Genomic DNA, 27777 nt, shown 5'->3' on the forward strand with positions numbered 1-27777 from the left:
ACGTTGGGCCAGTCTGGTCCTAATGAACCCCTGCAGGCTCCCAAACCCCCCACTCTGATTTCCTTAAGTGACTCTGGCAGGGTCTTAAAGGAGCCCTCGCCCGTTCCAAGACGCATTCAATAAAAATGTCAGATGAAAAGATTAGAAAATTCCTTTTTACTGCTGCTTTGATTCGGCCCGGCATCGCATCGACATCGCCCAAATATCAATCAATCACACAGCAGCAGAAAGCATGCAGGAAAAGGGCACATCAGTCTGTAATTTTTCACAGGACAGGTTTTTCCTCATCTGATCATCCAATTAAACATGCCAAGATCAGAGGATGAGTTGCAGAGTGCATGCATGTATAGGGCATGTACCTCTTTTTTATTTTCTGCACCTGGACGTGTGTTTCTTTGATGCATAAGTAACCTGCCAATGTTTATGAAGGCACTTGTGAAATAAAACGTCGTGGTAGGGTTTTTTTTTTTTTACATTTAATTTTTTTCACATAGTCCATTTGGTTTGCATTGTCTGTGAAGTGCAGGTCTGTCTACTGATCTTTATTGCTGGTCCTAAAGAACAAACAGAGGGGGAGAGTGCAGCCGGCAGATTTTTCATGGCTGATTTGATTTGATATACTTTATTAATCCCCAAGAGGGCGCCGGGTCAGACAGCTAGGTGTGGCCCCCCTGGAGCACGTAGGAGTTAAGTATGTTGCTCAATGGTACTTTGACAGGTGTAACGTATGGGGAGATCAAACCCTAATCATAGGTTATCCTGCCACTCCTGCACACCTGGAGAGTAGACTTGAACCTCAGTTCAAACTATGACGGATCTACTTCTCAGTCTGTATCTACCACTTCAGTGTCATCATTTCAACTAAAAATAAACCCAATAAAAAAAGGCCTTACAATGATCACACGACTGATTCATTGTTGAATATGCAGCGGCCATTCAACACTCTGCGACTCTGGCCTCTGCTGCGCCGCGCCAACCCTAATAACATAGCAACAGCAACGGATCAACAACAATCAGCTGCTTTCTTTCCACAACAAATTGCTTCCCCCCATCGACATCCATTGTGTGTCTGGAATACTCGTCAAACAAGTGCAAGGGCTGCGCGTGATTAATCGGTTCAGAAAGACGACCCCTCCTTATTATTCCTGGCAGAGTGTAAACAACCACTGCTTTGACAAGGCTCCCGTTCTGCCCCGCACACTCGAGGGTATCGGCGCAGTTCAACCGCTGTCAGAATGGAGTGTTTGTTGCCGCACAATGGTGGAATGAGAAAGGGAGGGAGAGAGAGAGGCAGAGAGAGAGCGGGAGAGCGACAGAAAGACAGACAGCTGGCCGCCCTGTTAAGTCGCTCTCTGGTTTCAGCCGTCTTATCAATCACCGTTTTGTTCCTTTTGTGGCGTTTCTAGTGGTCCACTCCGACGCAGGGGAAACTCTAGCTGAGCCTGTTGAGCTGCTGGTAAAGGTCCTGGGAGTGAGCGGGCCGACGCTTAGCTTAGCCACCAGTCAGCCTGACCTGGCTGACTGGCAGGGTGTGTGGAGTGGTGGGTTTTTTTTTTTTTTTGAAGACACACACAGATACACTCAGAGGCGTTCACAGTAAAAAAAAAATTAAAAAAAAACCCCCCACAAAAGACGGCACACAAAAAAAAGGGAAGAGCAGAGGCAGTCGCACAACACGCACACACGCTCCATTCCCACCTCAGTACTCGCAAACATGCAAGAATATATATCTTCCACATCAATAAGCCATACTTCAGGTCCACCACAGTCACTCATAAACATGCAAGACTATATATCTTCCCTTTCAATCTCTCACACACACACACACACACACTCGCGCACACACACACACACACACACACACTTCAATTGCATCCCAGTCACTCACAAACACGCAAGAATATATAACTTCCCCTTCAATCTCTCTCTCTCTCTCACACACACACACACACACACACTCACACACACACTTCAGTTCCATCCCAGTCACTCACAAACGTGCAAGAATATATATCTTCCCTCTCAATCACACACACACACACACCTACACACACACACACACACACACACACACAGTCACTACTGCCATACATGCCTGATGATAAATGACTAAACGTTGGGGTGCGTTTTCAACTGCCCCACATACGAGGCCTGCGCGCTCCTAATTTGATACTTATTCCATGAAATAGTCATGTTGGGGGAAAATGGATGTGGATAGAGACAGACAGTCCCATACATCATTCTAATTATTCTTTAATAAACCTCTTATGAGCCAGAGAGCGGCTCGTAGGGAACTACTGCCACCTAGGGTTTACCAAGAGAAAGACGCCCCCTCAGAGCTGAGGACGATATCCATGGACATTTAAAATAAGAATGAATTCTACTAAGTGCCAAAGATTAATCAAAGGCAAAGGGAGACTGAAAGGAGAACGGGGGAAAGAGAGACACCAAAAGATAATTGAGTATATCCAACTGTATGTATTCTCCCGATCATTTTTCACCCTGGAAAATTCAATCATGACGGGTTGAATATTATTTGGAGAGCACAGGGAGCAAGTCAATTCCTCCTTAATCACCTTGAATACAGAATCATGTTCGACTAGGATGTTCTAAGGGTGGGAAAACACTTCTCGAATTTCCTGAGAAAATATCTGAAAGGCAGGCTGCCCCTCTTCTTGCAAAGCGTTCTTCAAAAACCCCTGGGGAAAAAAAAGGAGCTACGGTTTAAACGACTACTGTTTAGAGTTTTATGAAAATCTAAAAGAACATAAATTTTAAATTTTATTCTGCGCATATAAAATAGATTTTTTTTGGAAAGCTTACATAAGTGTGAGCGACTATTTCTTCCGCAGTGGGAATTAACAGTGCCAATATGAGGGAGTATTTTCGGATGTAATTCAGTGACAATGTGTGTGTTTGTGTGTATAGTGGCATTTGTTTACATTCGCCAGCGCAGATTACTCCCCACAAAAACAACCCCTACACACACACACACACACACACACACACACACACACACACACACACACACACACACACACACACACACACACACACACACACACACACACACACACACACACACACACACACACACACACACACACACACACACACACACACACACTCCTGCAAAAGAAAAGGAAGTCTGGATTATGTTGGCTCTCAGGGAAGGACAGGCAAACTAAACTCATCTTGAAACAATCGGGGAGGCAGACGTGAAGGGGAGGAAAGTTGGAGAGAGGAAGGGAGGGATGGGTGAAGAGTCAGCGCCGCTGGGGGTGCAGTCCAGCTGCAGTCTGTTGTCACACTGCACGTTCACACACACAAACACACACTCGCACACAAACAAACCAGCACCACGCTTGACCCAAGCATGCCCGCCTCATTAGCTGCCAATCACGCTGCACAACCCATCCTGGAGGGGGGGCAGGAGGGATGGAGAGAGGGGAAGGGATGGACGGAGAGATGGCAATTAGGCTGCAGCCACCAACAAACAAACCCTGGAAAGGAGAAACAGTAATATCACACTGAGTGTGTGTGTGTGTTTATGTGTGTTTTTATGTGTGGGTGTGTGCATGCATGCCCATTTGCTAGGGCTGTAGTCGAGACCGCCTCGAGTCCAAGTCCAGATCGAGTCATTGGTGAATCGAGTCCAATTCAAGACCAAGACCAAGGGGGGTTGAGACCGAGTCTAGACCAAGACCGAGGGGGGTCGAGACCGAGTCTAGACCAAGACCGCAAAACTATGAGTCCAATTCGAGACCAATACCATAGCAATGTGTTATCCAAGGCTACCATTGTATTTATTGACTAAAATAACATATTTTTGTTTATTGCCTAAAATAGAAGGGAGGTTTCTAAAGACATTTTAACAAAATTAGCATGTTTTGAGGACAAAATTAATTGTAGGCAGCTTGTTTATGTTCATAACATACAGTAGTTGCACCTTTACTTAACTGGAAGTGGATTAATCTATTTCACCTACTTTTTCTTACTGCCCGACAACCACATGCTGCTCTCAGCATTGCCTGACTGAAAATATTTTTACCTGTAATTTAAGAAGGTGTAGACGAAGGAAAAAAGACAGAGAAAGACAGAGCGAGAGCAGGACATGGTGAGTTTTTTTTTTTTTGTTTTTTTTTATCAAAACGAAGTCATTGGTTGGGTAGTTGGCATATCACCAATCAGCAGTCAGTAAACCTTTCGGTGGGCGCATAACTTTAACAACTGTGAAAATTGTATCATTCGCTGCTGGTCACTTTCTTAGAAGAGATTAAAATTATAAAAACAATAATATTATGTAACGTTAATTCATCCGAGACCGATTCAAGACCGAGTCATATTCACTCCCGAGACCGATTCAAGTCAGTCATATTAACTACGAGTCCAATACAAGACCAAGACCACCAAAAATCGAGACCGGACTCGAGTACTACAGCCCTGCCATTTGCTGCCTAAGCTGGAGTGTGTGATGGCATTTCGATACTCAACAATGCCATGTACAACACCGCAATTGGCAGCAAACGAGGTTTCTCCACCTCCTCTTCTTCTTCTTCGCTCTCCTTCTTGTTCGTGTTGCTTATTTAGTTGGTGTGTTCGTGTGTTTTCAAAGTAGGATTCCTCCCAGCCCCTCCGGGTGAATGAAAGGACGGGCTGTGGTTTGATGGTGGGCAGATCAGAGTGGCCAACCACACACACACTACAGAGGACTTATCCCAGAGGGACAAAGGGCACGTGCACACACACACACACACACACACGGTACACACATTCACATGAAAACGCAGAAACAAACAAACACAAATTGCCCAGGGTCACATGCATTCGCTCTCATACACTTGCGCTTCTGCAGAACAGACACATACAGACACAGTCAAACAACACACACTCACACAGCACACGCTCGGACACATACACACACACACACACACACACACATACGCACACTCACACACTGACCCTGCCCCTAACAAGCAGGCCGACCGGCCTTTGAGCTGCCGGGAGCCCAGCGCGAGAGAGACAGCCTCACAGCGACCTGGCAGGTTTCTAATTATTCTCGCTCGCTACAAACACTTGTTCCTTCTTATTTAGAGCTGACCAGCTGGAGTGTTTTTTTTTTTTTTTTTCTGCTGTGTGTGGGGCGGACAGCAAAACGAAAAAAAAATCCACAAACATGAAGTGAGCCGGAGCCTATAATGAGCCTGGGTCTCAGCGGGTAGCGCAGCGGACCTGGCGATGGGGGGCGCGGAAACCCATCGGGACCTCATGAGAACGATAAATTGCGCTCTCGGTCGGGTTCCGGTCCAGATGGATGGGGCGGATCACTTGAAGGAGCAGTTTTGCATGTATATATTCCTCCAGTCCTCCACCATCACGCACCCCACCCCTGGGCACACCGAATATTTTTCCCTTTTCCTCACGCCGCTTGACATTATTTGTCATGCCGGCTTACCGCACACGGGCCCTGGATCAACTTGAGAGAGGAGGGAAGGGGGGCAGGGGTGATAACGCTGTCCCTCTGCTATATTTTGCCAATGAGCAAAAGCATTCCTTATGACTCACACTGGATTTGGAAAAGCCTGCTGTTCTCTTTGACCCAGCCCACCCAATTTTAAGGCGCTACCACGTGCTAGCCGGGTTTAGAATTTATGAGCAAGGCCTGTTTGACAAGGACATTCTTCAACTAAACTAAATATATGCATTTGTGCATCCTTTTTTTTTTTTTTTTTTTTTAATTGAGCTTTCAAAATGTAAAGAAAATGCTGAATGAAGGCCTCAAAGCAAAAAGAAAAAGCCTTGGCACTGACAACACAAACCACAGCCTAAACAGACTGTGTGCTTGTGTGTGTGTGTGTGTGTGTGTGTGTGTGTGTGTGTGTGTGTGTGTGTGTGAGAGAGAGAGAGAGAAAGAGAGAAAGAGTGTGTGTGTGTGTGTGTGTGTGCAGTGAAGATCACGGCTCAATGAAACGCCTTTCCTCTACGAGACACAGATGCCGTCTGGGCTAGTTTAATGAAAGTGAACGGTCTCGAGTTACAGCCATTTCAGTGAGTGAGTGTGTGTGTGTGTGTGTGTGTGTGTGTGCCTGTGTAGCGCTGATGTTTTGAATGTCAATAGGAGGTAAAACCTGTGATGAAAACCCTGCTGAATTAAGATAAGGATCACACAAAAGCCTGTCTCTCTCTTTCTCCCTCTACTTCTCCCCATCCTCCACTCGCTCTCAGCACAATGCGGCTGCTTGATGCCTGGCCTTGGTTTGGGGAACGTCACTCCTGCCTTCTCTGTTTTCACCCCTGCGACAAGCTATTTAGCAGGTGTGTGTTGTTTGTGGGTTGTTCCTCTTGAATGTCCGCATTTATTTTCAGTATATTTCCACTGATTTCTCTTTGTGCCCGTTCATTTGGAAAGAGCCGGTGTTTAGGGTCTTGCACAGTAGTTTGCTGCGGCAGCGAGAGAGAGAGAGGCGAGCGCGTCCTCTAATCAAGGGTGTTTGGAGCGCCACGCAATGCTGAATACCTTGTCCAAAAAAAAAAAAAAAAAAAAACAGTGGCTAGTTTCTGGAGCTGTAATTGGAGGATGTGAGAGACGCAATCATGTTCCTTTCCCCTGCTCTGCCTCTTACACACACACACAGTCGCACAAAAATACAAATACAAAGGGAAGGAGTAATGGCATTTGACATTTTCTTTCATATGATACCATCTACCTTTCAGGTATTCGACTGGCTTTGAGTTTACACAGGTTGAACTTTCATTTCCTGGCTGCGAGTTTGCATGTCCAACAACCAACTCTGACGTTTTAAAGAGTGAGAGAGGCAGACGATGCAGGAACACCAGTCTGGCTGAAGCCCCCGACGAGGCGTGGCGCACGTAATTCAGGGTGACACCAGGAACGAAACCCGAGCCACAAAGTCTGCAAACTCAAAACAAACCTGGAAGGCCTAGATTAGGTTGCACTTTCTGACACAATTTTTTACTGTTTTAGGGCTCAGGGGGGGTGACAAAAAAAAAAAAAAAAAAAAAAAATGGTGAAACCGGGTGAAATAGATTCAATTTACCCTAAAATGTTGTAAAATGATCTGCTGAAAAATTAAATTTGGACCTGAGGGCTTGCCATAGGGTACCGTTTGTGGCGAGCAGCCTATGGGCCTAGTGGTGTGTTGTGCCCCTGCTGAATAGGTACAAGCGTCAACAGGCTACAAAGTGGTAATAAAGTTATTTTCAGGCTTGACAGCGTACGCAGTGGGGATTGAGAAGGGGTTTCTACGCTTGCAACTATCCCCTGACTAATCACTTGCATTTTGGAAATAAATGATTGTTGCTGTAAATGTTGCGTGAAAGAGAAGCAGGGTGGTGTGTGTGAATGTGTATGTGTGTGTGTGTGTGTGTGTGTGTGTGTGTGTGTGTGTGTGTGTGTGTGTGTGTGTGTGTGTGTGTGTGTGTGTGTGTGTAGGATGTTAATTGATGAGAGTTATGGAGGGCTGCTAGTAGCACAGGGGGGATCATTACTGCTGGAGTGGAACAACTGCATTCACGGCTGTTTGCCTTGTCTCAGACACACACACACACACACACACACACACACACACACACACATACAGTCACAGTGCACCAGCAGTCAGAAGGAACAACCCCCTCTTTCTCTCTCTGGTACATCCTTTTGTCATACAACTACTACACCACACAAAAAAAGAGTCAGGTGGGCCAATTATAACGCCCATATTCCACGATGACTCTGCTGAACACAAACCGACTATCAAATGTCACTCTTTTTTAAGTTTTTTTTTTTCTTTTTCCAAATCAAGAGGCTTTTTGAAGAAAGAAAGATTTATTTTGGGTTGATGTGATGGGGAAAAACAAACAATTATCCCAAAGGCATTTCCCATCCTTGAGTCAACTTGTGGGGAAGGAGGAGGAGGAGGAGGAAGGGGGGGGGGGTGTAAAAAAAAAGGCGCGCAGCCACTTTGGGTTAAAGGATTTAGGTCACGCTTTAACTGACTGGCTGACATCAGGACGGCGAGACAGAAATCCTGGAGTGGAGTCCGAGCTCCAATCCCGCTCCTGAATGACTGACACTTGAGAGACGGGGGTGGGGTGGGTGGAGGGGTTCTTGCTAGTCAACCTGCTGCCCTGACCTATATTTTCTTCCCCTGTGTGTGTGTGTGTGTGTGTGTGTGTGAGGAGATGGGGGGCAGGGGTTCTTTTCTTATGTGGGGGTGTGTATGCATGCATGCTTGTGTTTCTTTTTCTTTGTGTGGGGGTGTATGAATGGGTCCATGCATGCTTGTAATTGTGCGTGGGTGTGTGTGTGTGTGTGTGTGTGTGTGTGTGTGTGTATTGTGTGTGTGTGTCTCTGCCTAAACGCGGGAATGTATGCATGCATGCTCTTGACTATGTGTGTGTTCCTTTGCCTGTGTGTATGCATGCAACCTTGTAAGTATGTCCGAGTGTCTTTCCTGAGGCGCAGATGTGCATAAATACATACTTGTGACTGTTTGTTACATGTGTCTGTGTGTGTGTGTGTCTGTGTGTGTGCGTGCAGACACACACACACCAGGGCAGTGTGTGTGTGGTAGCACAATCAGTGTGTGTTTATGGTTTCTGTCAGTGTGAGGCAGCGTCTCCCTCTGTCCTGCTGATGCCACATTACTTCAGTTTATGAGCCGCTGTCACTTCAGCAGCAGCATGGACAGGTGAGACTCCACAGCATGCAGCTCCTCTCTCTGACTGACACACACACACACACACACACACACACACACACACACACCAAGACAACCAAGGAGGCAGAGGCTAACCCTAGCTATGTGACAATGCATCTAATATTATAACTGTCTTACGGTACATATTTTGAGGTTGGAATGACATTTTATGAATGACACACACAATGTCACAACAGTCCTATTTTCATTACTTTTGTTTCATTTGTTTTTGTTTTAAGTGGTGGGAGAGGGGGTAAAAAGTGATATACAAGTTAAATAAATAAACAGAAAATACAAATTTAAAATGAGTAAATGAATTACTTCAGTTAGTCAGTCTTAATTCAAATGCCTTAAAATTGCCTTGTTATGAAGCCAGGAAAAAAATCCCCAAATTAATAATAAAAGTATCCCATTAACTAATACAGAAAATGCATGTATTTATTCCAGCAAGAATAAGCCGAAAATGCTGTTTTTGGCAGCAACGGCAAGGACAAGTATTTGCTAGGATAAAGGGATACACACACACTCGCACTCGCACACACACACACACACATTCACACACACAGAGCCGTACCTCCAGTAGCCAGGGTTTGAGCTTGCGGTCCAGGATGATGTCAAAGCCCAGCACCTCGAAGCAGACACTGTCGCTCCCTGGTGGCTGGCCAGGGCGACACATGCGGTAGGCGTGCAGCACGTGGGGCTCGGCCACTATTAACGTCTTCACCACCAGCTCCTGGCAGGACGGACACACACACAGACACACACACACACACACAGAGGAAGAGAGAAAGAATAACCAAGCTGTTCTGACAAAAAGACTACCCATTTAAAATGACTTCAGAGGCTATAGGGCAAGAGAGGAACAGCATGCGTTAATAAAGCAGAGAAACAGAAATCTTACTTTTTTTTTTTTTATTCAGTCATTAATTCATTTATCCTATAAGTGCCTCTTTAAAGCTACATGCTCTTATTTGTATAGCTGATGATTAAAAGCCTTCTTAACCTGAAAAAAGTGCAATTAGGAGTTCAGCTGTAATTGTAGGCTGCCAGTAAATGGCTGTACCTTTAGATTCAGAAATAGTCTCTGACAATGGAGCAATCATGACACATAGAGCTGCACTAACATAGAGCTGCTTCACACAGGCATGTATGGTATCTATGACGCATCCACAATTCTCCTGTCTTAAGTCAGTCAGTTTGAAAGCTGGACTGTGTGGTGAAACCCGCAGTGTTGCTGACACAGAGACCTTTTGAAATTTGTGCACACGCAAACACACAAGTGCACACACACATACACACACACACACTGCCGTGCACACTTTGGGGTTGAGAGAGGACAGAGCAGCCCCCAGCCACGCAGATGGACCACCAGCACTTTATATGTGTGTGTATGTGCATGTGTGTGTGCGTGCATGCGTGTGTGTGTGTGTGTGTGTGTCCAACCCCCTAATACACCCCCACAGACACACACACACACACATCGAATGCTGGTGGTGGTTCATCTGCAGGTCTAAAGGCTGCTCTTTACTCTCTCAACCTCTGTGTGTGTGTGTGTGTACGTGTGTGTCTGTGTGTGTGTGTGTGTTTGCTGGCTGCTACCTGCTTGTTTCCCCCCACTGTGTATCTGGGATAAACATACACACTCTGACACACACACACACACTCTACAAAGCTTCCTTCCCAGTCGAGCCCCACACAGTGCTGCTGGCCTGCTCTCTACCCAGTCCGGTCCGACTGCTGGGTGTGTGTGGGAGGGGTGGGGGGGTGGTCTGGCCCCGGCCTGATAAGACCCCCACACCCCCCCACACCCCTCATCTGTCTGTCTGTCACTTACACACCTCCATCCATCCATCCGTCCATCCGTCCATCCCTCCAACCCGCAGGCTGCCCAGTACAAACACCTGCTCCCTCTATACCCCAAGCCCCCAGCTCTGGCCACTGTGTGTGTGTGTGTGTGTGTGTGTGTGTGTGTGCGTGCAAGTGTGTGTGCAAGTGTGTGTGTGTCTTTGTCCCTGCTCCCATCACCTTTTTCTATATCCTGAGCCCCCAGCATTGGCCTCTGCTTAGCACCGTACATGTCTGTCTGTCTGTGTGTGTGTGTGTGTGTGTGTGTGCAAGCGTGTTTTGTTTGTTTTGAGCTTAGATAGTTTTATAAGCCTCTCTGCATTTTTTTTTTATTCTCAACTGCACAAATTTATATATTTTTTTTAATTCTTTTGTGTGTGTATGTTTTTTAATCATTTTATTTCATCACTGTTTTGATGGCCTGGTGGCTGGTGGCTTTGATTCCCAGTGTGGCCGTACCTGTTGAAGTATCACTGAGGAAGATAATTAGCCTGGATGAATACAGTTTGTCAAAAACAAATCAAAAGCCAAACTAGACTAGATTCAACTGTGTTTGTTTGTATGTGTGTGTTTAGACAGGGTAGCATTCAGGGGCACTTTTAGAAAGAATAATGCACGTCAATATTATGCCTTTCTGTTGAAGTCAACTAGCTAGAATTAGCATTTAGTTGTTCGACAGAATTAACTTGTCATCCATTAAAATGAATTAATTTTTCTATCGATGCAAATTTATGCACAACAACTCTGTTTTTTGGTGCAGGGGCACTGTAAGAACTCCTGAAACCCTGCAATTCACTGAAAGTCAAGTGTGCTGCAGCAAAATGAGGATCACTTTGGAAATTTTATTTTTCCATGTAGCACAAGAAATAACACATTAATTTACTTTCTTTCCGAATGTCCACCAAAAAAAACTAGGCCAAACAGTTCATAACAATTGAGATAAGGAGCATCTGAGGCATGTGAATGGGATTATTCAGATGGAAAATTTTAGCTATTTCATTGCATTGATTAATTAAGACGTTTTTTTTCCAATTCTAAAGCATAACTTATTAAAGGCAACGTTTGAATAAGGAATTCAATGTCTTTAGACTTTGCCAAGACCCCCAAAATTAAAATTACAGGCTATGATTGCTGCTCATTTCTCAGTGTATTTTCTACCACTGTCAAAACAGGCTCAGAAGCTTTTTATGAACATTCAAGGGCATTTTTGCTATGTTCAGCGCGCGCGCGTGTGTGTGTGTGTGTGTGTGTGTGTGTGTGTGTGTGTGTGTGTGTGTGTGGGTGGATATTGTGCGGTGCAGGTAAAATCCATATAACTCGCTCATCTGGAGTCAGACGTTGCTCTCGAAATTACAGCTACATAAAGATGCTGCTGTTTGGCTGGTCAAACCTTGCTCTCTGCCCTATATACACACACTCTGCCCTATACAGTCAGTCAATAATACCTGGATATGAAAGAGATGTCAATGACTCACATCACAAAACATACATATAGACACACACACACACACACAATTTTCTAACCCCCACAGACAATCTTTTGGCAAACAAACTCTCTGACCGTGACCGTTGGCGGAAAGAGTCAAGACGGCCTGCTAGGTCCGTACGAGAACAAAATGTAAGAGGAGAGATGAAAGGAAAGAGAGAGGAGAGCGAGCGGAGAGCACGAACACAGAGTTGAACAAAGCGCAGTGTGCGAGCACCGTCGCACAGCGCTAAGAACAGAGTGGAACAACTTCTGAAGAAAGAGCGGGGGAAAAAAGAGATGGAGAGAGCAAGAGAACGGGCAGACGGTCTGGCTGAGTCAGACGGTGAGACTCCGGTATCTAACTGAGGATCAAGACAGATAAATGGAGAGAGAAGAGAGGGAAAGGAAGGAAAAGGAAGGGAAAGGAAAGGAAAGGAAAGGAAAGGAAAGGAAAGGAAAGGAAAAGAGAAGCAGGAGCAACGAAAGGAGAGGTTGTGAACCATATGGAGGGCTGGAAAGAAAGAAATAAATGAGAAGGAGAATCCAAAGCAGATGGTGGCAGATGAAAACGGCTTGTACACCTTGACACGATGGAGAGGGTGAAGAGATGGAGAGATTGTACAGGATGGAGAAGAGAAAAGAGCAGAGGTTGTATGAGGAGAGCAGAAGAAAAAAATGAGACGAGACAAGTTACCTAAACACGAGCCTAGTCTGAAAGATAAAGCGCTGGCACCTTGAGAGACCTAGACTCAAAAGCAAAAAAGCAACTCTGTTCAACTCGAACAAAAAGGAAAAAGAAATCTGAGGCAGAGAAGAAATGGAAGACAGAGAAATGGTAGCTCCAGGGCCTGGAGGAGAAACCATAATAACCAATGGGATTTGATTTGGGGGCTGAACGCTGTTCGCATGAGAACAGACAGAACAAGCACTGAGGGACCATACAACTTAGATGACTATGGACAGAGGGACAAAGAGCCAAGGTCAGAGAGAGAGAGAGAGCGAGAGAGATGAAAAGGAAGGATGGAACAGCGAGAAAGAATGAGATAGCGGTGAATAGAAAGAGAATCAGAGAGAGTGAAATCGGTAGAAAAAGACAGAAGTGACTGAAAGCGAAGCAAGAGAATAGAGAAGGGCAGAGGAAGGGATGAATGGGAATGAGGTAAAAAAAAAAAAAAAAAACTGAATGAAGCAGGAGCGTGAAGTAAAAGAAGCCTTGAAATGGACAACGATGAAAGAAAATAAACAAGGTAAAGGTGTTTGGATGAGTCGAGAGCAGCACCGGTTGCGGAGAGGTCACCCTTCCAGGAATGATGTTTTCGCCAAGCTCTTCCTGAAGCTAAACAACACGCTGATGCTCGGTGAATCGCTGTCATAACAAAAGCCATCAAACCTTGGCTGGCCTGAATGTGTAATGCGGGCAGCGTGTGTGGGTTGGAGAGCGTGCATTTGCATTTGCAGTGTCTCTTGTATGTTTTGTTACATTACTGCACATGCTTGCTTTTGTGGAAGTACACATCTGCTCCTCTACGTATATGTGTGTGTGTGTGTGTGTGTGTGTCTGTATGGGTGGACTGCCCACTTACAGAGACGTCTCCCCAGAACTTGGCCACATCGTAGTCGTTGGTGCGGAGGAACTCGGTGAACCAGCTGATGGACCTCTTGCTACCTTTGTCCGCCGTCTCGTCCCGCTCAAAGTTCTCATTGTGTTTGTTGACCGAGTAGTTGGTCAGATGCATGTAGAGCTGGCTCTGTGGAGACAAGAGGGAGGGAGGGAGGGAGGGCAATTATGTATTAGACAGTGATATCTGTCCATATCTCCCTTTGTCTGTCTAACGATACCTATCCCTATTAAATTTGACAGCAGTGCAACAAATTCACGGGCTGGCTCTTTGTATATCATGTATAGGAATACAGACTAATGGTTTTGCCGAGATCACACCTTTTGTCCAGTTGTTGTTGCCTTCATGAGAGGCAAGTCTAGTAAGCCTGATAGTGTAGCCAGAGTATATAGACAGACTAAAGTGGAACTGACAATGTTAGAAGGAGAGATCACAATTGATCAACGCATCAGATTTTACTGTAGTCAAGTTATAACACAGGCAGAAATTACAGCCATAATCAGTTACCTAATTAACTTGGGGTCTCGAGAAAACCATTTTTGTTATCGCATGATAATGAGATAATTAAGTTGTGATCTCAAGATGAATGGGAGTAAAATAAAAAATTAGCAACCACAGCCGCTCTCAGCTTCCGTACGTATTGACAAGGAAAAAAAGATTTTAACTCCTTCATGTGCTGTACTTTATTAATGTCTTTATTTAACGTCACTTTCCAGGTAAAATGATCAAAAACAAAACAAGCCACAACCACTTCAATGGTCTTCTACTAATGGCTAATGAGCAGCTACACTGAAGCAAGTGGGGGGGGGTCAGTGCCTTTCTTAACAACACCTCGACATTGGTTGTTGAGGGAAGAGAGTGCATAGCAACCTTCCAGTCACAAACCAAAATACCAAAAATATAATTGCCATACACAGAAGACCTACATTGTGCTTTAATATAGCAATGCTACCCGTGAAGGTGCTCTTTACTGTCATCTTAGGTGCGTCAGTGATGCCCATAATCACAGCAAACAACGTCCTCGTGGGTATTAAAGCTTCTATCCCCTGAGATCACATACCATCGCATGTGTAATGAATGAAAAGTTTTCTCCCAATATGTGTAGTTAAGAGTACAGGAGGATACAGGAGGATACAGAATACAGGAGAAAGCAAAAAACATCACTAACTAGAGATGGAGAAGTAAAAAACAGAGATCAGCTAGCTGTGCTTTATGGGAATAATCAATGTTACGTATTAAAAATTTTGACATTTAGCTGTTGCGCTTCAATAGTAAGAAATGCAAGAGTCGGAGCCGTAGTGCCCAGCTCGGCTGGAACGCGTCATTGACCGGTTGGCTGAAACTATCCGTTGTATAATCCTTCCTTTTAACACTATCTTTCACAGTGGAAGACAATAGATCCTTGTCCTTAGCCCACAAGGTAATAACGCTGTGACCGCAGGCCACTCTAGCCCCTGATGGCTGTCTGGAAGTCACTCTCTGTGGGATTGAACATCCATCTCCATGGCATGACTCACTCCATCATGTGTCACAGACTGGGTAAGACAATACGCACTTGTGTCACAGGAGGCAGCCGGTGTGTGTGTGTGGGTGTGGGTGTGTGTGTGTGCATGTGTGTGTGTGCACATACAGTAAATGAGCATCATGCCTGATACAAGATATGTGATCCCATATGATATGAGACCGTGTGTGTGTGTGTGTGTGTGTGTGTGTGTGTGTGTGTATGTGCGTGTGTGCCTGTGTGTGTGTACATCCTATCATCAGTAACAGACTGTGGTTCAGCAGGTGCAGAACCTCAAGGCAAATATCAACGGCTTGATATTACAGGAGACATCTGGCGTGTTGACGTTTACGCTCAGCTGTGTGCATATGCATATGCATATGCATACCATGTGTGTGTGTGTGTGTGTGTGTGTGTGTGTGTGAATAAGATTGGCCTTGCAGTTGTCTGCATTTGGGCAGTGTTTAATTGTGCGTGTGTGTTTTGTTATCATAGGGAGGATAAGGCATGGTGTTTTTGTGTTTTTGTGTATGTGTGTGTAATTTGATTGTGTATATTTGCACATGCCAGTGGTGTCGCTTCATGGGAGTGCAAGGTGAAGTCAGTGTGTCTGCTTTGTATCCATGCATGTGCTGTATGTCCGCAGTGCGTGTGTGTGTGTGTGTGTGTGTGTGTGTGTGTGTGTGTGACTCACCAGGTTGGCCTCACTGGGCGCGTGGTACTTCTCGGTGCCCATGCGCACCAGGCCGTCGTTGTAGAGGAAGATGCGAAGCGGGTCGCAGGAAGTGACCAGGATGTAGATGCGCAGGTCAAACTTGTAGCCCTCCATCAGGAAGGGCTTGTCCAGATACTCCTGAACGATAAAGTGCTCCTGGGCTGGCAGCTTCTCGCAGTTACGGATCAGCGAGATCCTGGATAGACAGAATCTTTATTAATCCTCGGGGGGGAAATTGGGGTGTCGTCAGCAGCATAATAAAATATGGCATAGTAAAGACAAAAAAGATAATTAAAAAAATGATAGATGGGAGCATAGCAGGAACCATGAACATGACTGATGGCGTTGTCATTGTCTTATATAGGTGTTAAAGAAAAAAAATTGACCCAAACAGTATACAGCTTTTATATGTTTCAACACCATATTTCATTTTAAAGACATCTAAGAAAGTTGGGGACATTTTTCTGAGATGCCAAGTCTGCCTAGTCGGGTGATATTTTAGATCTCGTTCAAAGTCCTCACATCCCAAGATTTACTTTTCCCCGTTCTGTTTGGAACCAACGGAGAATAGGCATGGTGTTGTTAAGGGAACTAGAGGGAATTAAAGGGAGAGGGGGGTCCTATCAATTACATTTCCAAGAGCCCACTTTGTTGCAAAGAGAATCAATACACTTTAATTTAATATAGTGATCATTTCTAATTGAAAAATCGAAACGGCCATAAATATATGTTCTAAGTTTGTTTTGGATTAATTTGGTCAAATGTTTAGGCGTTGTATCTTTCTGATATGGTGTGTTTCTTTATGTACCTTGTACCATGTGTGTCAGTATGTACTGTAGAACTAATACCCATATATTTATTGTACTTGGCCATTAAAGTTCTTCTGATTCTGAGAAAATAATGTATGCAAACATATTATTACAGCTGTATTCTTACTCTAAATGTAGTGCGTCTTTCCTTAACATTTTAGATATTTAGCTCTTATCCAATAAATTATAGGAATATTCAATCCCTAGATAACCATCATTACAAGCAATTGTACCCAGTGCAAGGGTCAGAGTCACAGCGCTCTGACAATATTCCTGTGACCTTCCAGTGCATGCAGATGCTTCGAGAACCTTCATTGAAAACATATGTAAATGAGTGAGCTAAGCATGCCTCGGGTCTTTTTCGAGGAGAACAAGCTGTTTGGCTCTGCGGCGCCTCAAATGTTCCAAAATTTTGTTTCTATGTTCATTACCAGGCCTTATTCTAAATAAAACAGTTGAATAAACAAATCTACAAAAAAAACAGACAGGTACACAAACGCCGGCTTGTCCGAGCCAGCATCTGGAGAACATTGTGATTTTCTGAAGCCAAACTCCATTCCGTCCGCGCGGCACAGTACATCAAATACTGTTGCAGGGTCTCTTGGCTCTGGGCAGGTTAATAGGAGCAGACGTTGTGCTCCGCTTCAACCTCCACTCTAATTCATTTGCTTTGGTCTCATGTCACTGGCACTCAGGCCTTATAGTACGCAGGCCATTGCTAGCTGGACTCAAGAACCAGCACCAGAAAGCATGTGTGTCTGTGTGTGTGCATGCGAGGGTGAGGGGCGATGTTTTCAAAATTCTGTGTGTGCAAGTGTGTGTGTGTGTGTAGGGAGGGTGAGGGGTGGTGTTTCCCAAACAATCTGCCACTATGTGCAACCCCCAAGTCCGACCTATATCACCATCACTCAAAGTTAGGGCAGACTTGGGCTAAATTGGTTACATGCCCAGCCTGGACGGCCCCATTACACACATTCAAGCAGGCACACTCGCGCACAGACAATATCTGGCCGAGATGTATAGACTCGATTGTTTAAAAAGTACAGTCTGAGGCATTGAGGTATGGTGGCACCGAGCCACCGGAGAGAAAACTGCAAAACATTGTTCTGCTTTGTGGCTTCAGTAATCGCGACCAGATCATATCTTGGGGACTGTGTAGTCTACGTTGTTAGAATTTAACCAAAGCGTTCACCTGCTCGGTTAACACTAATGAACCACAAACGTTGGGACATTGTCGATGAGCCGCTAAGTAGGCTTCATTTGTCAAGTGTCAGGCCGGAAGAGTGCTAATCTAGAGTAGGATCAGGTATTGCCTTTCAGATTATGATGAAACAGGGTCTTAGATCAGCACTCCTTCCCTCAGAGGCGGATAACAACAGAAGTGGTGCACTGTTGTGGGTTACTCCAGCTTTATCAATCACTCCTCATCACCGTTTGCTCCTGCCAGCTAAAAGACTGCTGTGTCATAGCCCGGCACTTAGTTCGGCCTGCTTATCAAAGCACTTGAACAGAAAAGAACAGGAGGAAGTTGATGGGAGCCTGGCCGACGATGTGAGGGGCCCTCCTAACAGGCAGACAGCGAGCTGAATGATGAGGACAGGGTTAACGGTGTTAGTTAGCCGAGGAGGAGCAGCCGAGGAGAAGACGACATGATTGATGAGCCGGGGTGTCAGGTAATCACGGCCCACTCTCCCCTGCCTATTTAATTTGGCACCGGAGGGGATCTCGCTTTTTAAGCCCTGTGCGCGCTTTTTTTTTGTTTCCCTTCTAACAAGCTGCGCTTCAGACACAAACAATAACTTCATTTAGTTGGCCGACGGAAAAATAAATTACGGGGGGGGTAGATATAACTTAATTTCCTGCCGCGTCACGCCATGCAAAAAAATTGAGAAAAATCTAATCTTGTGGGCCGCCTGCCGTCGAGTGGCCGAGCTAAACTCATCATCTTTCACTTTCTTAATGTATCGCAATAATTCAGCCTTTGCCGGCTTTTATTCTTTAATAAATAAGGGCTTAGTGTAGCATGGAGTTATAAGTAATGCTCACATTATACCAGAAAGGACAAATTCAAAGAGAGTGAGAGGGAGAGGCAAAGCACTCTTGACTATTTGTACTTCAATACCCCCACCTATTGGTGCTGATGATGAATACAACCCAAAGTATTTCCTCATACAGGCACTTCAAGGATAAACTCTTCAAAGGATAAAAAAGTCAAAATGGAATACTTTTAAAAAAAAAAAAGTATTTCACAATCTGTTCAGTTTGCACACATTCTGAAGTACTCAAGAGAGCCGCAAAGCAAAAACAAATTCTTTTTAGAAAACATCATAATTTAGCCAAAATCAGAATATTCACAGTTTGGGCTGCCTTTTGGTTTATCTTTTATCTTATAAAAGAGACTTATTCACACAACCAAAAACACACTTGAATCGGCGTGTCTCAGCATCAAAACCACTTGGCATTTTCACTGGAATTCAGTCTCATTTATGAGGCCCGGACTTCCAAACAGGTCAAACAGTAGCTGAAAAGCATTCTTAGTGTTTGCTTAAACTGTTTTGGGAACCAAATTGGTCAGGTTTGCCTCATAGGAAATTACAGTCAGTGCCACTAAACTTAGATTATATTACAGACAATTTAGTATACTGTTCTGTTGTTTACCACTTTCTGAACATTATCTGAATAGTTTTAATGCAGAAAACTTACACCCATCTTATGGTCCAAGCAGATTAAAACAAAAGAATGATAAATAAAATAATTAATTTTTAATATTATTTGAAGCTAGTTAAGGACAACTGGTCAGATCCCACTGTAATTAGCTCATTCATTACAATCCTAGAGTTAAACTTGCCCTTGAGAAGCCTGCGGTTATTGTATAAATGAGTGATTATCTTTTGCAATGTTTTCAAATTGTTAAAGGAACGTGAAATCTTAATTACCTCATGGCTCTAATTGGCAGTGTAGTGAAAACCGGGAAATGTGACATCAAATCATGAGGTGGGATCTCACCCCATGTGATTTCTAGTATGATATTTGCGCTCAGGCACCAGGCTCGCCTTTCTTTTGATTGAGAGACACTATTGAGAGACCGAGTTCCCTGCAGCAGCCGGTTTGTTCCATTTTCTAGTCTGACTGGGTCTCTGCTGATGGTGTCTCATAACAGGATCCAATAATCACATGCAGAGACCTTCAGGGAAGCGACTGACTGCCAGGGACTGTGTGTGTGTGTCTGTGTCCGTGTGTGCGCGTGTGTGTCCTCCACTGGCGGCGATAGCCACTGATTTATGGCGAGGGTGACCATCGAGGAGAATGGGGCCAACAATGAGATTCACTTCACCCTCTCAGCTCAAATACGCAATCTGCTGCCAGCTGTGATGCTATTTCCACAGACGCCCGTGTCAGGGTTGCGTGCCTCTTCTTACCCTTTGTTTTGTTGTGCTTGTCCTCTATTTGGTCTATTGCTAATTTCCTCCTTCACTCAATCACTCCCTCCCGCTCTATCACTCACTCTCTCTTTCTTTCTGCCTCTTTTCCTCCCTGCGCCTATCAGTCTCTCAGTCAGCGTGTTAGATTGCTCCGGGGCTCTCGCTAGCCCCTGACCTACCCGTGACCCATGGCTCCGTTGGCGGGTTTGACGATGAACGTCTTCTGCTTGCGTTTCCTGCGCAGCTCTTTGACGTAGTTCTGGAACTGGGTGTACTCGGCGGGGAAGATCCACGTTTTGGGTATGAAGCTGTACTCCTGAGGCTGGCACTTGATCATTCTGGAGCGAAAGCAAAACGATTACAGGGGTTTGGTCTCGTATTTATAGAGACGTAGCAGCATCTCGTACTTTAGGGCAATAACATCTTGTACTTTTGTGGCAGTATAGTAGCATTTTGTGCTTTTACGGGAAGGCTACAAATTCTTGTGTACTTTATGGAGTGCCAACTACAACACCAAGCTTTGACTTACTCTTATTTTTGCACACCCACAGCTGAATCAAAGCACTCGCATCTTGTGTATTAAGAGAGATGGCTGAAAACTTACTTGGACATGTTTCTTGCCAGGCAGTCTTTCCGGCAGATTTCGCCCATGCCAGGGAAATGGTTAATTCTCTGCAGAGGGACAGGCAGACATAATAATGTTGTTAGGGCCATTACGCCACTCAATTCCACCCCCGCCCCTTCGTAAAAATGAGCACATTAAAGGCAGCAACCTGAAGTGAGCTTACAATGTTCTGACATTTATGCCCAATTACGGACTCAAAACAAAAAGGTGACGCTGAGACCTTTCTTAACCCTTATTTAGTATACCACGTCATTTTTTTGTATTTTAAAGGTTGGGGAGGGAGGAGGGGAGGGGAAAAAACACGATCAATCTCAACTCCGAGGGGCCGAGGTAATTGGTTCTGCATCGCAGGCTCCTGCAGTGACAGTTGAATGAATTGCTTTGAATGCGCCGAAGGGGGGGTGGGGGGTAAAGGAAAAACTCAGGGTTTTCTGTATTCTTTGACCAAATGAGCCTGAACAGGGGCGTTAATTAGGCTCATATGAACTGAAACTTGACAGCAAACTTCCAGAGTAAATCACTAAAAGGAAAGAGGGAGAAAAAATGAAAAGAGAGAGAGAGAGAAGGAAAGGGAGGGAAAAAACAAGAAAGCAGAGTGTAAAAGGAATCCGTGATTATTATCCAAACGAGACAGACGTAATTAGGGATTCGGAAGAGATCGCACAATTATGCCGATGCCGAGAGCCGACGTGGCATGTGAGAGGAAATCAAAACCAATTGTTGAGGGACTTCGCCTGTTCTTCAGAGAAATAATCTCACGAAACACCACAGCAGCGCGAGGGAGCGAGTGAAACCAATCGACAGCAAATCACCAGTTCTCTGTGAAACATTAGCCACGATGCTACGCTTTGAGCCTTTAGAGTATTTGTAATGTTCAATCTATTTAGCCGAACCCCTGCCGCCCCTATCCTAAGAAGCCGTACTCTCTCTGACTAGCCTGTGATTTAATCGATCATTAGTGTCCAGTCTAATCAAATAGGCGCTCTGGAAGATGGATGGCGAACACATGGAGCTGGAGGGGAACAGCCAAGTTCACTCAGCAGGACAGGGAGGTCAAACAGAGGTAAGGCCACTCTCAGACTAGTACACAGGACTCAGACAAACCCTTGTTGTTTAGCTCCTTCATGTCAACATCACTAGTCTTTAAACACCCCCACCTCATCCCCTCCTGCTCACAACTTGTCAGACTACCTGTCAGTCTTCCCATCTGTCTCTACAGAAGTTCTGTCGTTCCCTCTCCCCCCCTCAACTCTCTCCCTCCCTCTCTGTCTTTCTTGCTCGATCTGTCTGTCCGCCTCTCTTTCTGGCTCGTTCTGTCTCTCTCTCTCACCTCCCAGGGTCTGAGTAAAAGCAGATGGGCAGAGTCGGAGCAAGTGTCTTCCATTTTGCCTGCGACAGGCCCCCGCGGCAAGCCAGTGTGGCCCGGCAGAGCGGTTGGTGTGTTGGGTGGAGGGGGGGGGTGGGGTCGTTAGGGGACACAGGGCCCTCAAGATGTCCCTCTTTTAGTTCAAGCGTCCTCTCTTCACCTTCCCTCCCCTCCCCTCTTATTCCTCCTTTCCCCTCTCCCTCAAAAACTCCTCTACTACAATTTCATACCGCCGCTTTTCCTCATCTCGCCCCCGCTACCCTCTCTTCTCTCCTGTCGTTTTTTTTTCCCCTTACCCCAGCTTTCACCTCTCCCGGTGACAGGTGGAGAAAGCAGTGGAAGGCCGGCCGGTGTGTGAGGACATGATAGGCCCGAGGTGGGGAGAGGGAGGTCAGGGTCAGGAACGCTCCAGTCAGACAGAAACTCATCATGTTCAGCTTCATCCTGTTCTCCGCCTCAGCTGCAGCTACCTGAGCCATGGTCCTCCTGTGTGACTGTGGCCCGGTCGCCGCCTCACCTGATGTGACACGGCACGAGCATTTCCCTACACTGTCTGCACTTGTGACGCCTTCTGTGCACCGTTTTCTTTCATTGTTTCAAAACGTGGAGCGCTTTGAGACTGTGATTAAGGACTATATAAAAATAAACTTGACCGTTACCGCCTTCTTCCATGTTCCATGATAAGCATAGTGTTACAGTGTACATGCGTTTTTGCACATTGCTTATAATGCACTTCTACACGCCACAAAGACTTTCTGTGCATATGCATGGCCGTCTGTGGACTGTGAATGTAAATACAATGCATATTTGCACATCATGTTTATTGCTGTAAATTCATAGTACCATATCCCTCTCATTGTTAGATACTTAAATGGTGATACTTTTCATAATGGTTCCACCATTTCATGCTGTGCATATTGATATTTTTCATATTGTTATATGTTTACATTATATTCATACATATTTATATTTCTCTCTAGGACATTTTTCCTATTTAGTAAATCATATTTAAGTGGGCAATTAGTAACAACTGAAAGTGAATCCATACATGTAAGTAACTCTTTCACATAATTTTTGTCAGCTGCATATGCTTATACAACCCCAATTGTTTGTATTCTATTTTTTCTTTGCTGTATATATTACTTTTGCTGTTGCAGGAACAAATTTCCCCACGGGAACAATTAAAATTTGATCTTATCTTGAACTTAAAAACTTATATTTTGTTGTTTTTCTTTTTTTAGTTGAACTGTTTAGATCATAGGTCAGTTATGCATTCATGCCCCTTGTGCCCTTAAAACCTCAAATCAAGTCCCATAGTTTAATTTCAAAAACGCCTCAGCATCAGAAAATAAGTGTTTTCTTCATTTCTGAAAACTTTCTTTGTCCAAATACGTGTTGCAGTATGCTCAGGTTGAATTTGCTGATGTGTGGAGGGATATGTATAGTGTACTTTATAATGCATGCATTGTACTGTCCCTTTGCGCTGTATGTGAGGACCTGTTGTCCTCGTGCCATGTGTGTCAGTATGTACTGTGTTACTATGTATGTCGTCAATTTGTCTCTGTTTCAATGCCAAGGATACGAATTGTGTACATTTATTGTACTTGGCAAGTGATCGTGATTCCGGTGACGGGGATAAATTGAGACCGCATTTTTCTAGGGATGTATTTCAGTGTATGACTAAAGTGAATAAACACTGCAGTTATGATTCAGATTTACACCATAATTTACCGCACACATTTAGAAGCTTTGGCGAAGGGCTCGCATCACAGTTTTATGAGGCCTAATAGGTTTTTCTCATTGCAAAGGCCTACAATACTTAGCTAGGAATGCTTTGCGCTTTAATAAGTTCAAGGAATCTGCAGGAAATCTTGTCGTGTTTATCCATCCCTAAGCGAAGGAGTATTTGAAGGAAGGGATTTGGCTTTATTCAGAAGAAAGTCATTTAGAGAAGATTCCATAAGCACGGGGGGTTAAAGCATCTGTCGTGTTTCTTTCATCCTTCAAATCCCTTTCTTCTGGGGCACTGCGCCGTTTCATCTCAGAGGCATCACTTTCACCTTTTCTCTAAAGGAAACCTCGGGGAAAATCCCTACCTCACCTCACCTCACCTACTAGTGATACTAGACTGTTGCAGGCAGGATTTTTGTTTATCCACGGAAAGTCAGCTGAGCACATATGTTCATTTTCAGCAACATTCGTCAGTGCTTCACATTCACATAGTTACACAGATGCACGCCTGGGAGCTGCCAAGTACAAGCACATCTTCTACTGTTGGCCGCTGAGCAGCTCTACAGGAGCACTGGGGTTAAGCTCCAGATTTTCCCAGTCAGACTGGGGATTGGATCTGTCGACCTCGCGGTCACAAGCTCTCTTCTCTAACCTCTAGGTTACTGCGCCCCCAGCAAGGTGTGCTGACTTGAGAGGGAAGCCATGCTGTGTACCTGGTAGTTCCTGAGCTCAGCAATTTTCTCGTGCTGCACGGCTGAGTCGTTCCAGATGAGGTTGGCAGTCTCGTCTTCATCCCGGGTCTTGATAAAGTCCATCTCACTGATGGCTATACGAACTGGGGGGAAAACATCAACCACTCACATTAGATTGTATTTCATTAATAGAATGAACTACGCAGTCATTTAGAGTGACTTCATACACTGAATTTAGAAAAAAAATACCAAGGGGACTGCGTAGCCATATTCATGATGAGGAATCCATTGATTGTTTGATTGTTATGAAAGCAAAATGAAAACAAGATCTGACTTGGACCCACAAGTCACATATTTCTACTTTCAACATCAATGTTTCACTCAAACATTTTGCCAGAGTGAAATTCTGTTTATGCATACATTAAGAGCGAAATGAGTTCTGGAGCATATAGATCAAAAAGCTCACAGCGATATTTACCATTCGTGGAATGGCTGCAGAGCAGCCAGTCGTAGTGCCTTTCTTCAAAAAGATAAATTAATGGTCTGTAATGCATTCAAATCCCACTGGAAACCCCAAAGTATGAGAGATAGGTGGCAAGCGCATTTGGACATTAATCCAACGACTATTCATTATTCAGTGACTAATGAAAAATTCATATGCCCTAACGAAACGAGGTATTAATTAATTTCTTGAAAGCCTTCACAAACCTGGAGACGGCTGGCCTAATGTTGCGTGATGGCACTTGAATGGGAAAAAGATGTTTCCGCTGCGACTTCATCCATCTGTTGACGTCAGCAGAGACTAATAGCGTTTTGCTAACTGAAACAGCGAGGGTTTACATCGCAGTAGGCCTATGCTTACAATTACCAGCATGGTCTTAGTCAGGGCTTTTGAGTACAAGGCTACAATCACTCCTTTCTTACACGTCTCACTAAATAGACTTCCTTGGGGCAAGAGTTTCCATCCCCTTATCAGCGGGTGTAAAGCAAATCTTCAACAGCATATTCCCTGACCTTTAACCTTTATCCGTAATACTATCAATTCTGAAAAGGGAAAAAAGACAGGTGCAAAAAAGGAAACAACTAAAATGTGCGGCCCATCTGGCCCTTAGTGTTCATTTTTCCTCAAAACAGCCCTGAGCTGCCCTCAAAATGGCCGCTGTGAGGGTCTCGTCACAGCTAGCGAACCGACTCACAGCTAGACTCCCATCTACCTACAGGATCCCGACAGCCCTCAACTTCTACGCGCTGCTGCTGACTCCTTGTTTTCATAGGTTGCAGTTCACCCCTGAGAGCGCTGCCGCCACACAATATGCTGAATATCTGAGGAGTGCTTACTTCGCTCTTCTGGCCCTTCCCAAAAAACCCCTCACTGCCAAGTTAAATTACCTGAATAAAGATTTATTTATCTTCTCTCAAATGGCTCAGCTGTCTCCGCGTGAACAGTTTGACTGGACTGCAGCTCTATTAGGTCTCATTTAGGACATTAAAGAGCAGCTGCCTCCTTCAAATGATACACCACAGCAAATTAGATTTTATTGTTGAGACAATTTTGTGAATGGATTTGAGGGACTGACTGAGCCCTGTTGAGAACTGTTTCTCAATGTATGGACTAATATACAATGTTGGTCTTGCCCTCTTATGATTTTTTTATGAAGAAAACCAAAATATATATTCAGAGGCTTAAAATACAGAGGCTTTGGAATAAATACAATGGGGTTGCATCTGACCTGGAGTGATCTGATCTGACATAGAAGTAGCTTACACTGTCAGAAAACAAGGTACAACTCTGTACCATGTTTTCTGACAGTGTACTATAAGAAAAGGCATTAATCATTTACTGTATGTTTATGAATATTACTGATGTGAGTAGTGTCCTGGTAAAGGAATTTCCCACTGCAGGAATCAATAAAATAAAACTACTACTGCTACTAGTAGTAGCTGATGCTACTAGTAGATCCTGATACTACAACCGCTTCCACTACTGCTAAAAGGTTTCTCTTTGGTCAGTTTCATTCTAGACCCGTGTGCACTATGCCAAGAGCCGACTTTCTTGTGGTTACTAGGATAATACACATCAATGAAAGGATTTCGTCACTGTCCACAAAGAAAGCCTCTTTTCATCCTACACTAGCTTCTCAGCTGAGTCGAGCCCTATGATCAAAAGATTTCTCGTCTTTGCAGGCAGACTTTTCTAGTAGTGTATTTGCCTGTTTTAGCTCCTTTTCAACCCTGTTTTTAATTTGTGTCTCACATCTTTATTATTAGTGCTGTTTTATTGTCTGAAAAGTACTTGTTACCCTGATTTGAAAAGTTTATTATTATTAGATTTGTGACGGCTGCCATACCAATCTCGTATTTTGTGCCGGCCACGTTGGCGGTGATGGTGCCTTTCTTCTTTTTGGTGCGCACCTTCCTCTTCCCACTGCTGTGGTAGGAGCCCGCAGATGGCACGTTCACGGGGGACGCTCCTTGATCCTCTGGAGGAGGTGACAGCATACAACAACACTAGATACACAGCTCAAGCTCCAGACTCTGGGGGGGGGGGGAGGTGGGTGCTGGAGGGTTGCTGGAGCCTTCTAATGCATTTCTCTCATTTCAGCAGGGGATTTAGTGGCTTTTGTTTATGTGGCTAGAGTGTAAATGAATTAGGGGTCTAGTTTCTTGTGTAGCTGCTCTCATGATCCTTTCATCATTATCTGTGTCTGTATGTGTATCTGTGTGTGTGTGCCTGCGTGTGCGTGTGTGTGCCTGTGCAAGTGCTTCTGTGCATATACGTGTGGGTGTATGTGTGTGTGTGTATATGTGCGCATACTACTATGTGCATGTACATGTGTGCATGCACATCTGCAAGCCCGCCAACCATGTAGCAGCATGACCCGTGTCAGTCCTGGGAGAGTTGGACGTCTCCTACTCACCTCCATCATTGGGGGGGGAGGGCATCTCAGGGGCCGGAGGATGGAGGGGTCGAGCCGAGCTCTCTGCCAGGCTTGGCGGGCGGGCCGCGTGGGGCACTCGCAGCGCCCTCCGGAGGCTCTCTCGCACTAGTTAGTCTTCCCTGTCTGGACTATATGGACGATGCGGTTCCGGACGGCCCAATGGATCATCTGAGCCTCTCCCTGGCGTCCCTCCGCAGCATAGGAGAGCAGCGGTCCGAGGAGTCCGAGTCTGGGCGGGGGAGGGGGTGAAAGGGGAAAGCGGGAGGGGGAGGGCCTCTCAAGGGTCCGCACGGCCCCGGCTTATTTACAGCCCCCAGAGGAGAGAGGGAGGGAGGGAGGGAGG

The 27777-nt window shown here is 45.0% G+C and overlaps 1 protein-coding gene across 1 annotated transcript in view; it reads right to left on the reverse strand.

Annotated features, from left to right (window-relative positions):
- Positions 1–27438, reverse strand: part of ttll7 (tubulin tyrosine ligase-like family, member 7) — a 64718-nt gene extending 37280 nt beyond the window's left edge. Inside the window, exons 1-8 of the mRNA XM_071512038.1 lie at positions 27414–27438; positions 26844–26975; positions 24517–24638; positions 20686–20753; positions 20261–20419; positions 15830–16046; positions 13599–13763; positions 9277–9435 (exon numbers count right to left, since the gene is read on the reverse strand). Of these exons, the coding sequence (XP_071368139.1) occupies positions 9277–9435; positions 13599–13763; positions 15830–16046; positions 20261–20419; positions 20686–20753; positions 24517–24638; positions 26844–26975; positions 27414–27438 (1047 nt within the window). The remainder of the gene's footprint in view (positions 1–9276; positions 9436–13598; positions 13764–15829; positions 16047–20260; positions 20420–20685; positions 20754–24516; positions 24639–26843; positions 26976–27413) is intronic.
- Positions 27439–27777: the final 339 nt, after the last annotated feature.

This window comes from Centroberyx affinis, unplaced genomic scaffold (assembly GCF_046629955.1).
Source record: "Centroberyx affinis isolate AG114_WGS23_722 - 3 ecotype Tasmania unplaced genomic scaffold, CSIRO-AGI_Caff_v1 ptg006031l_1, whole genome shotgun sequence".
Lineage (NCBI taxonomy): Eukaryota > Metazoa > Chordata > Actinopteri > Beryciformes > Berycidae > Centroberyx > Centroberyx affinis.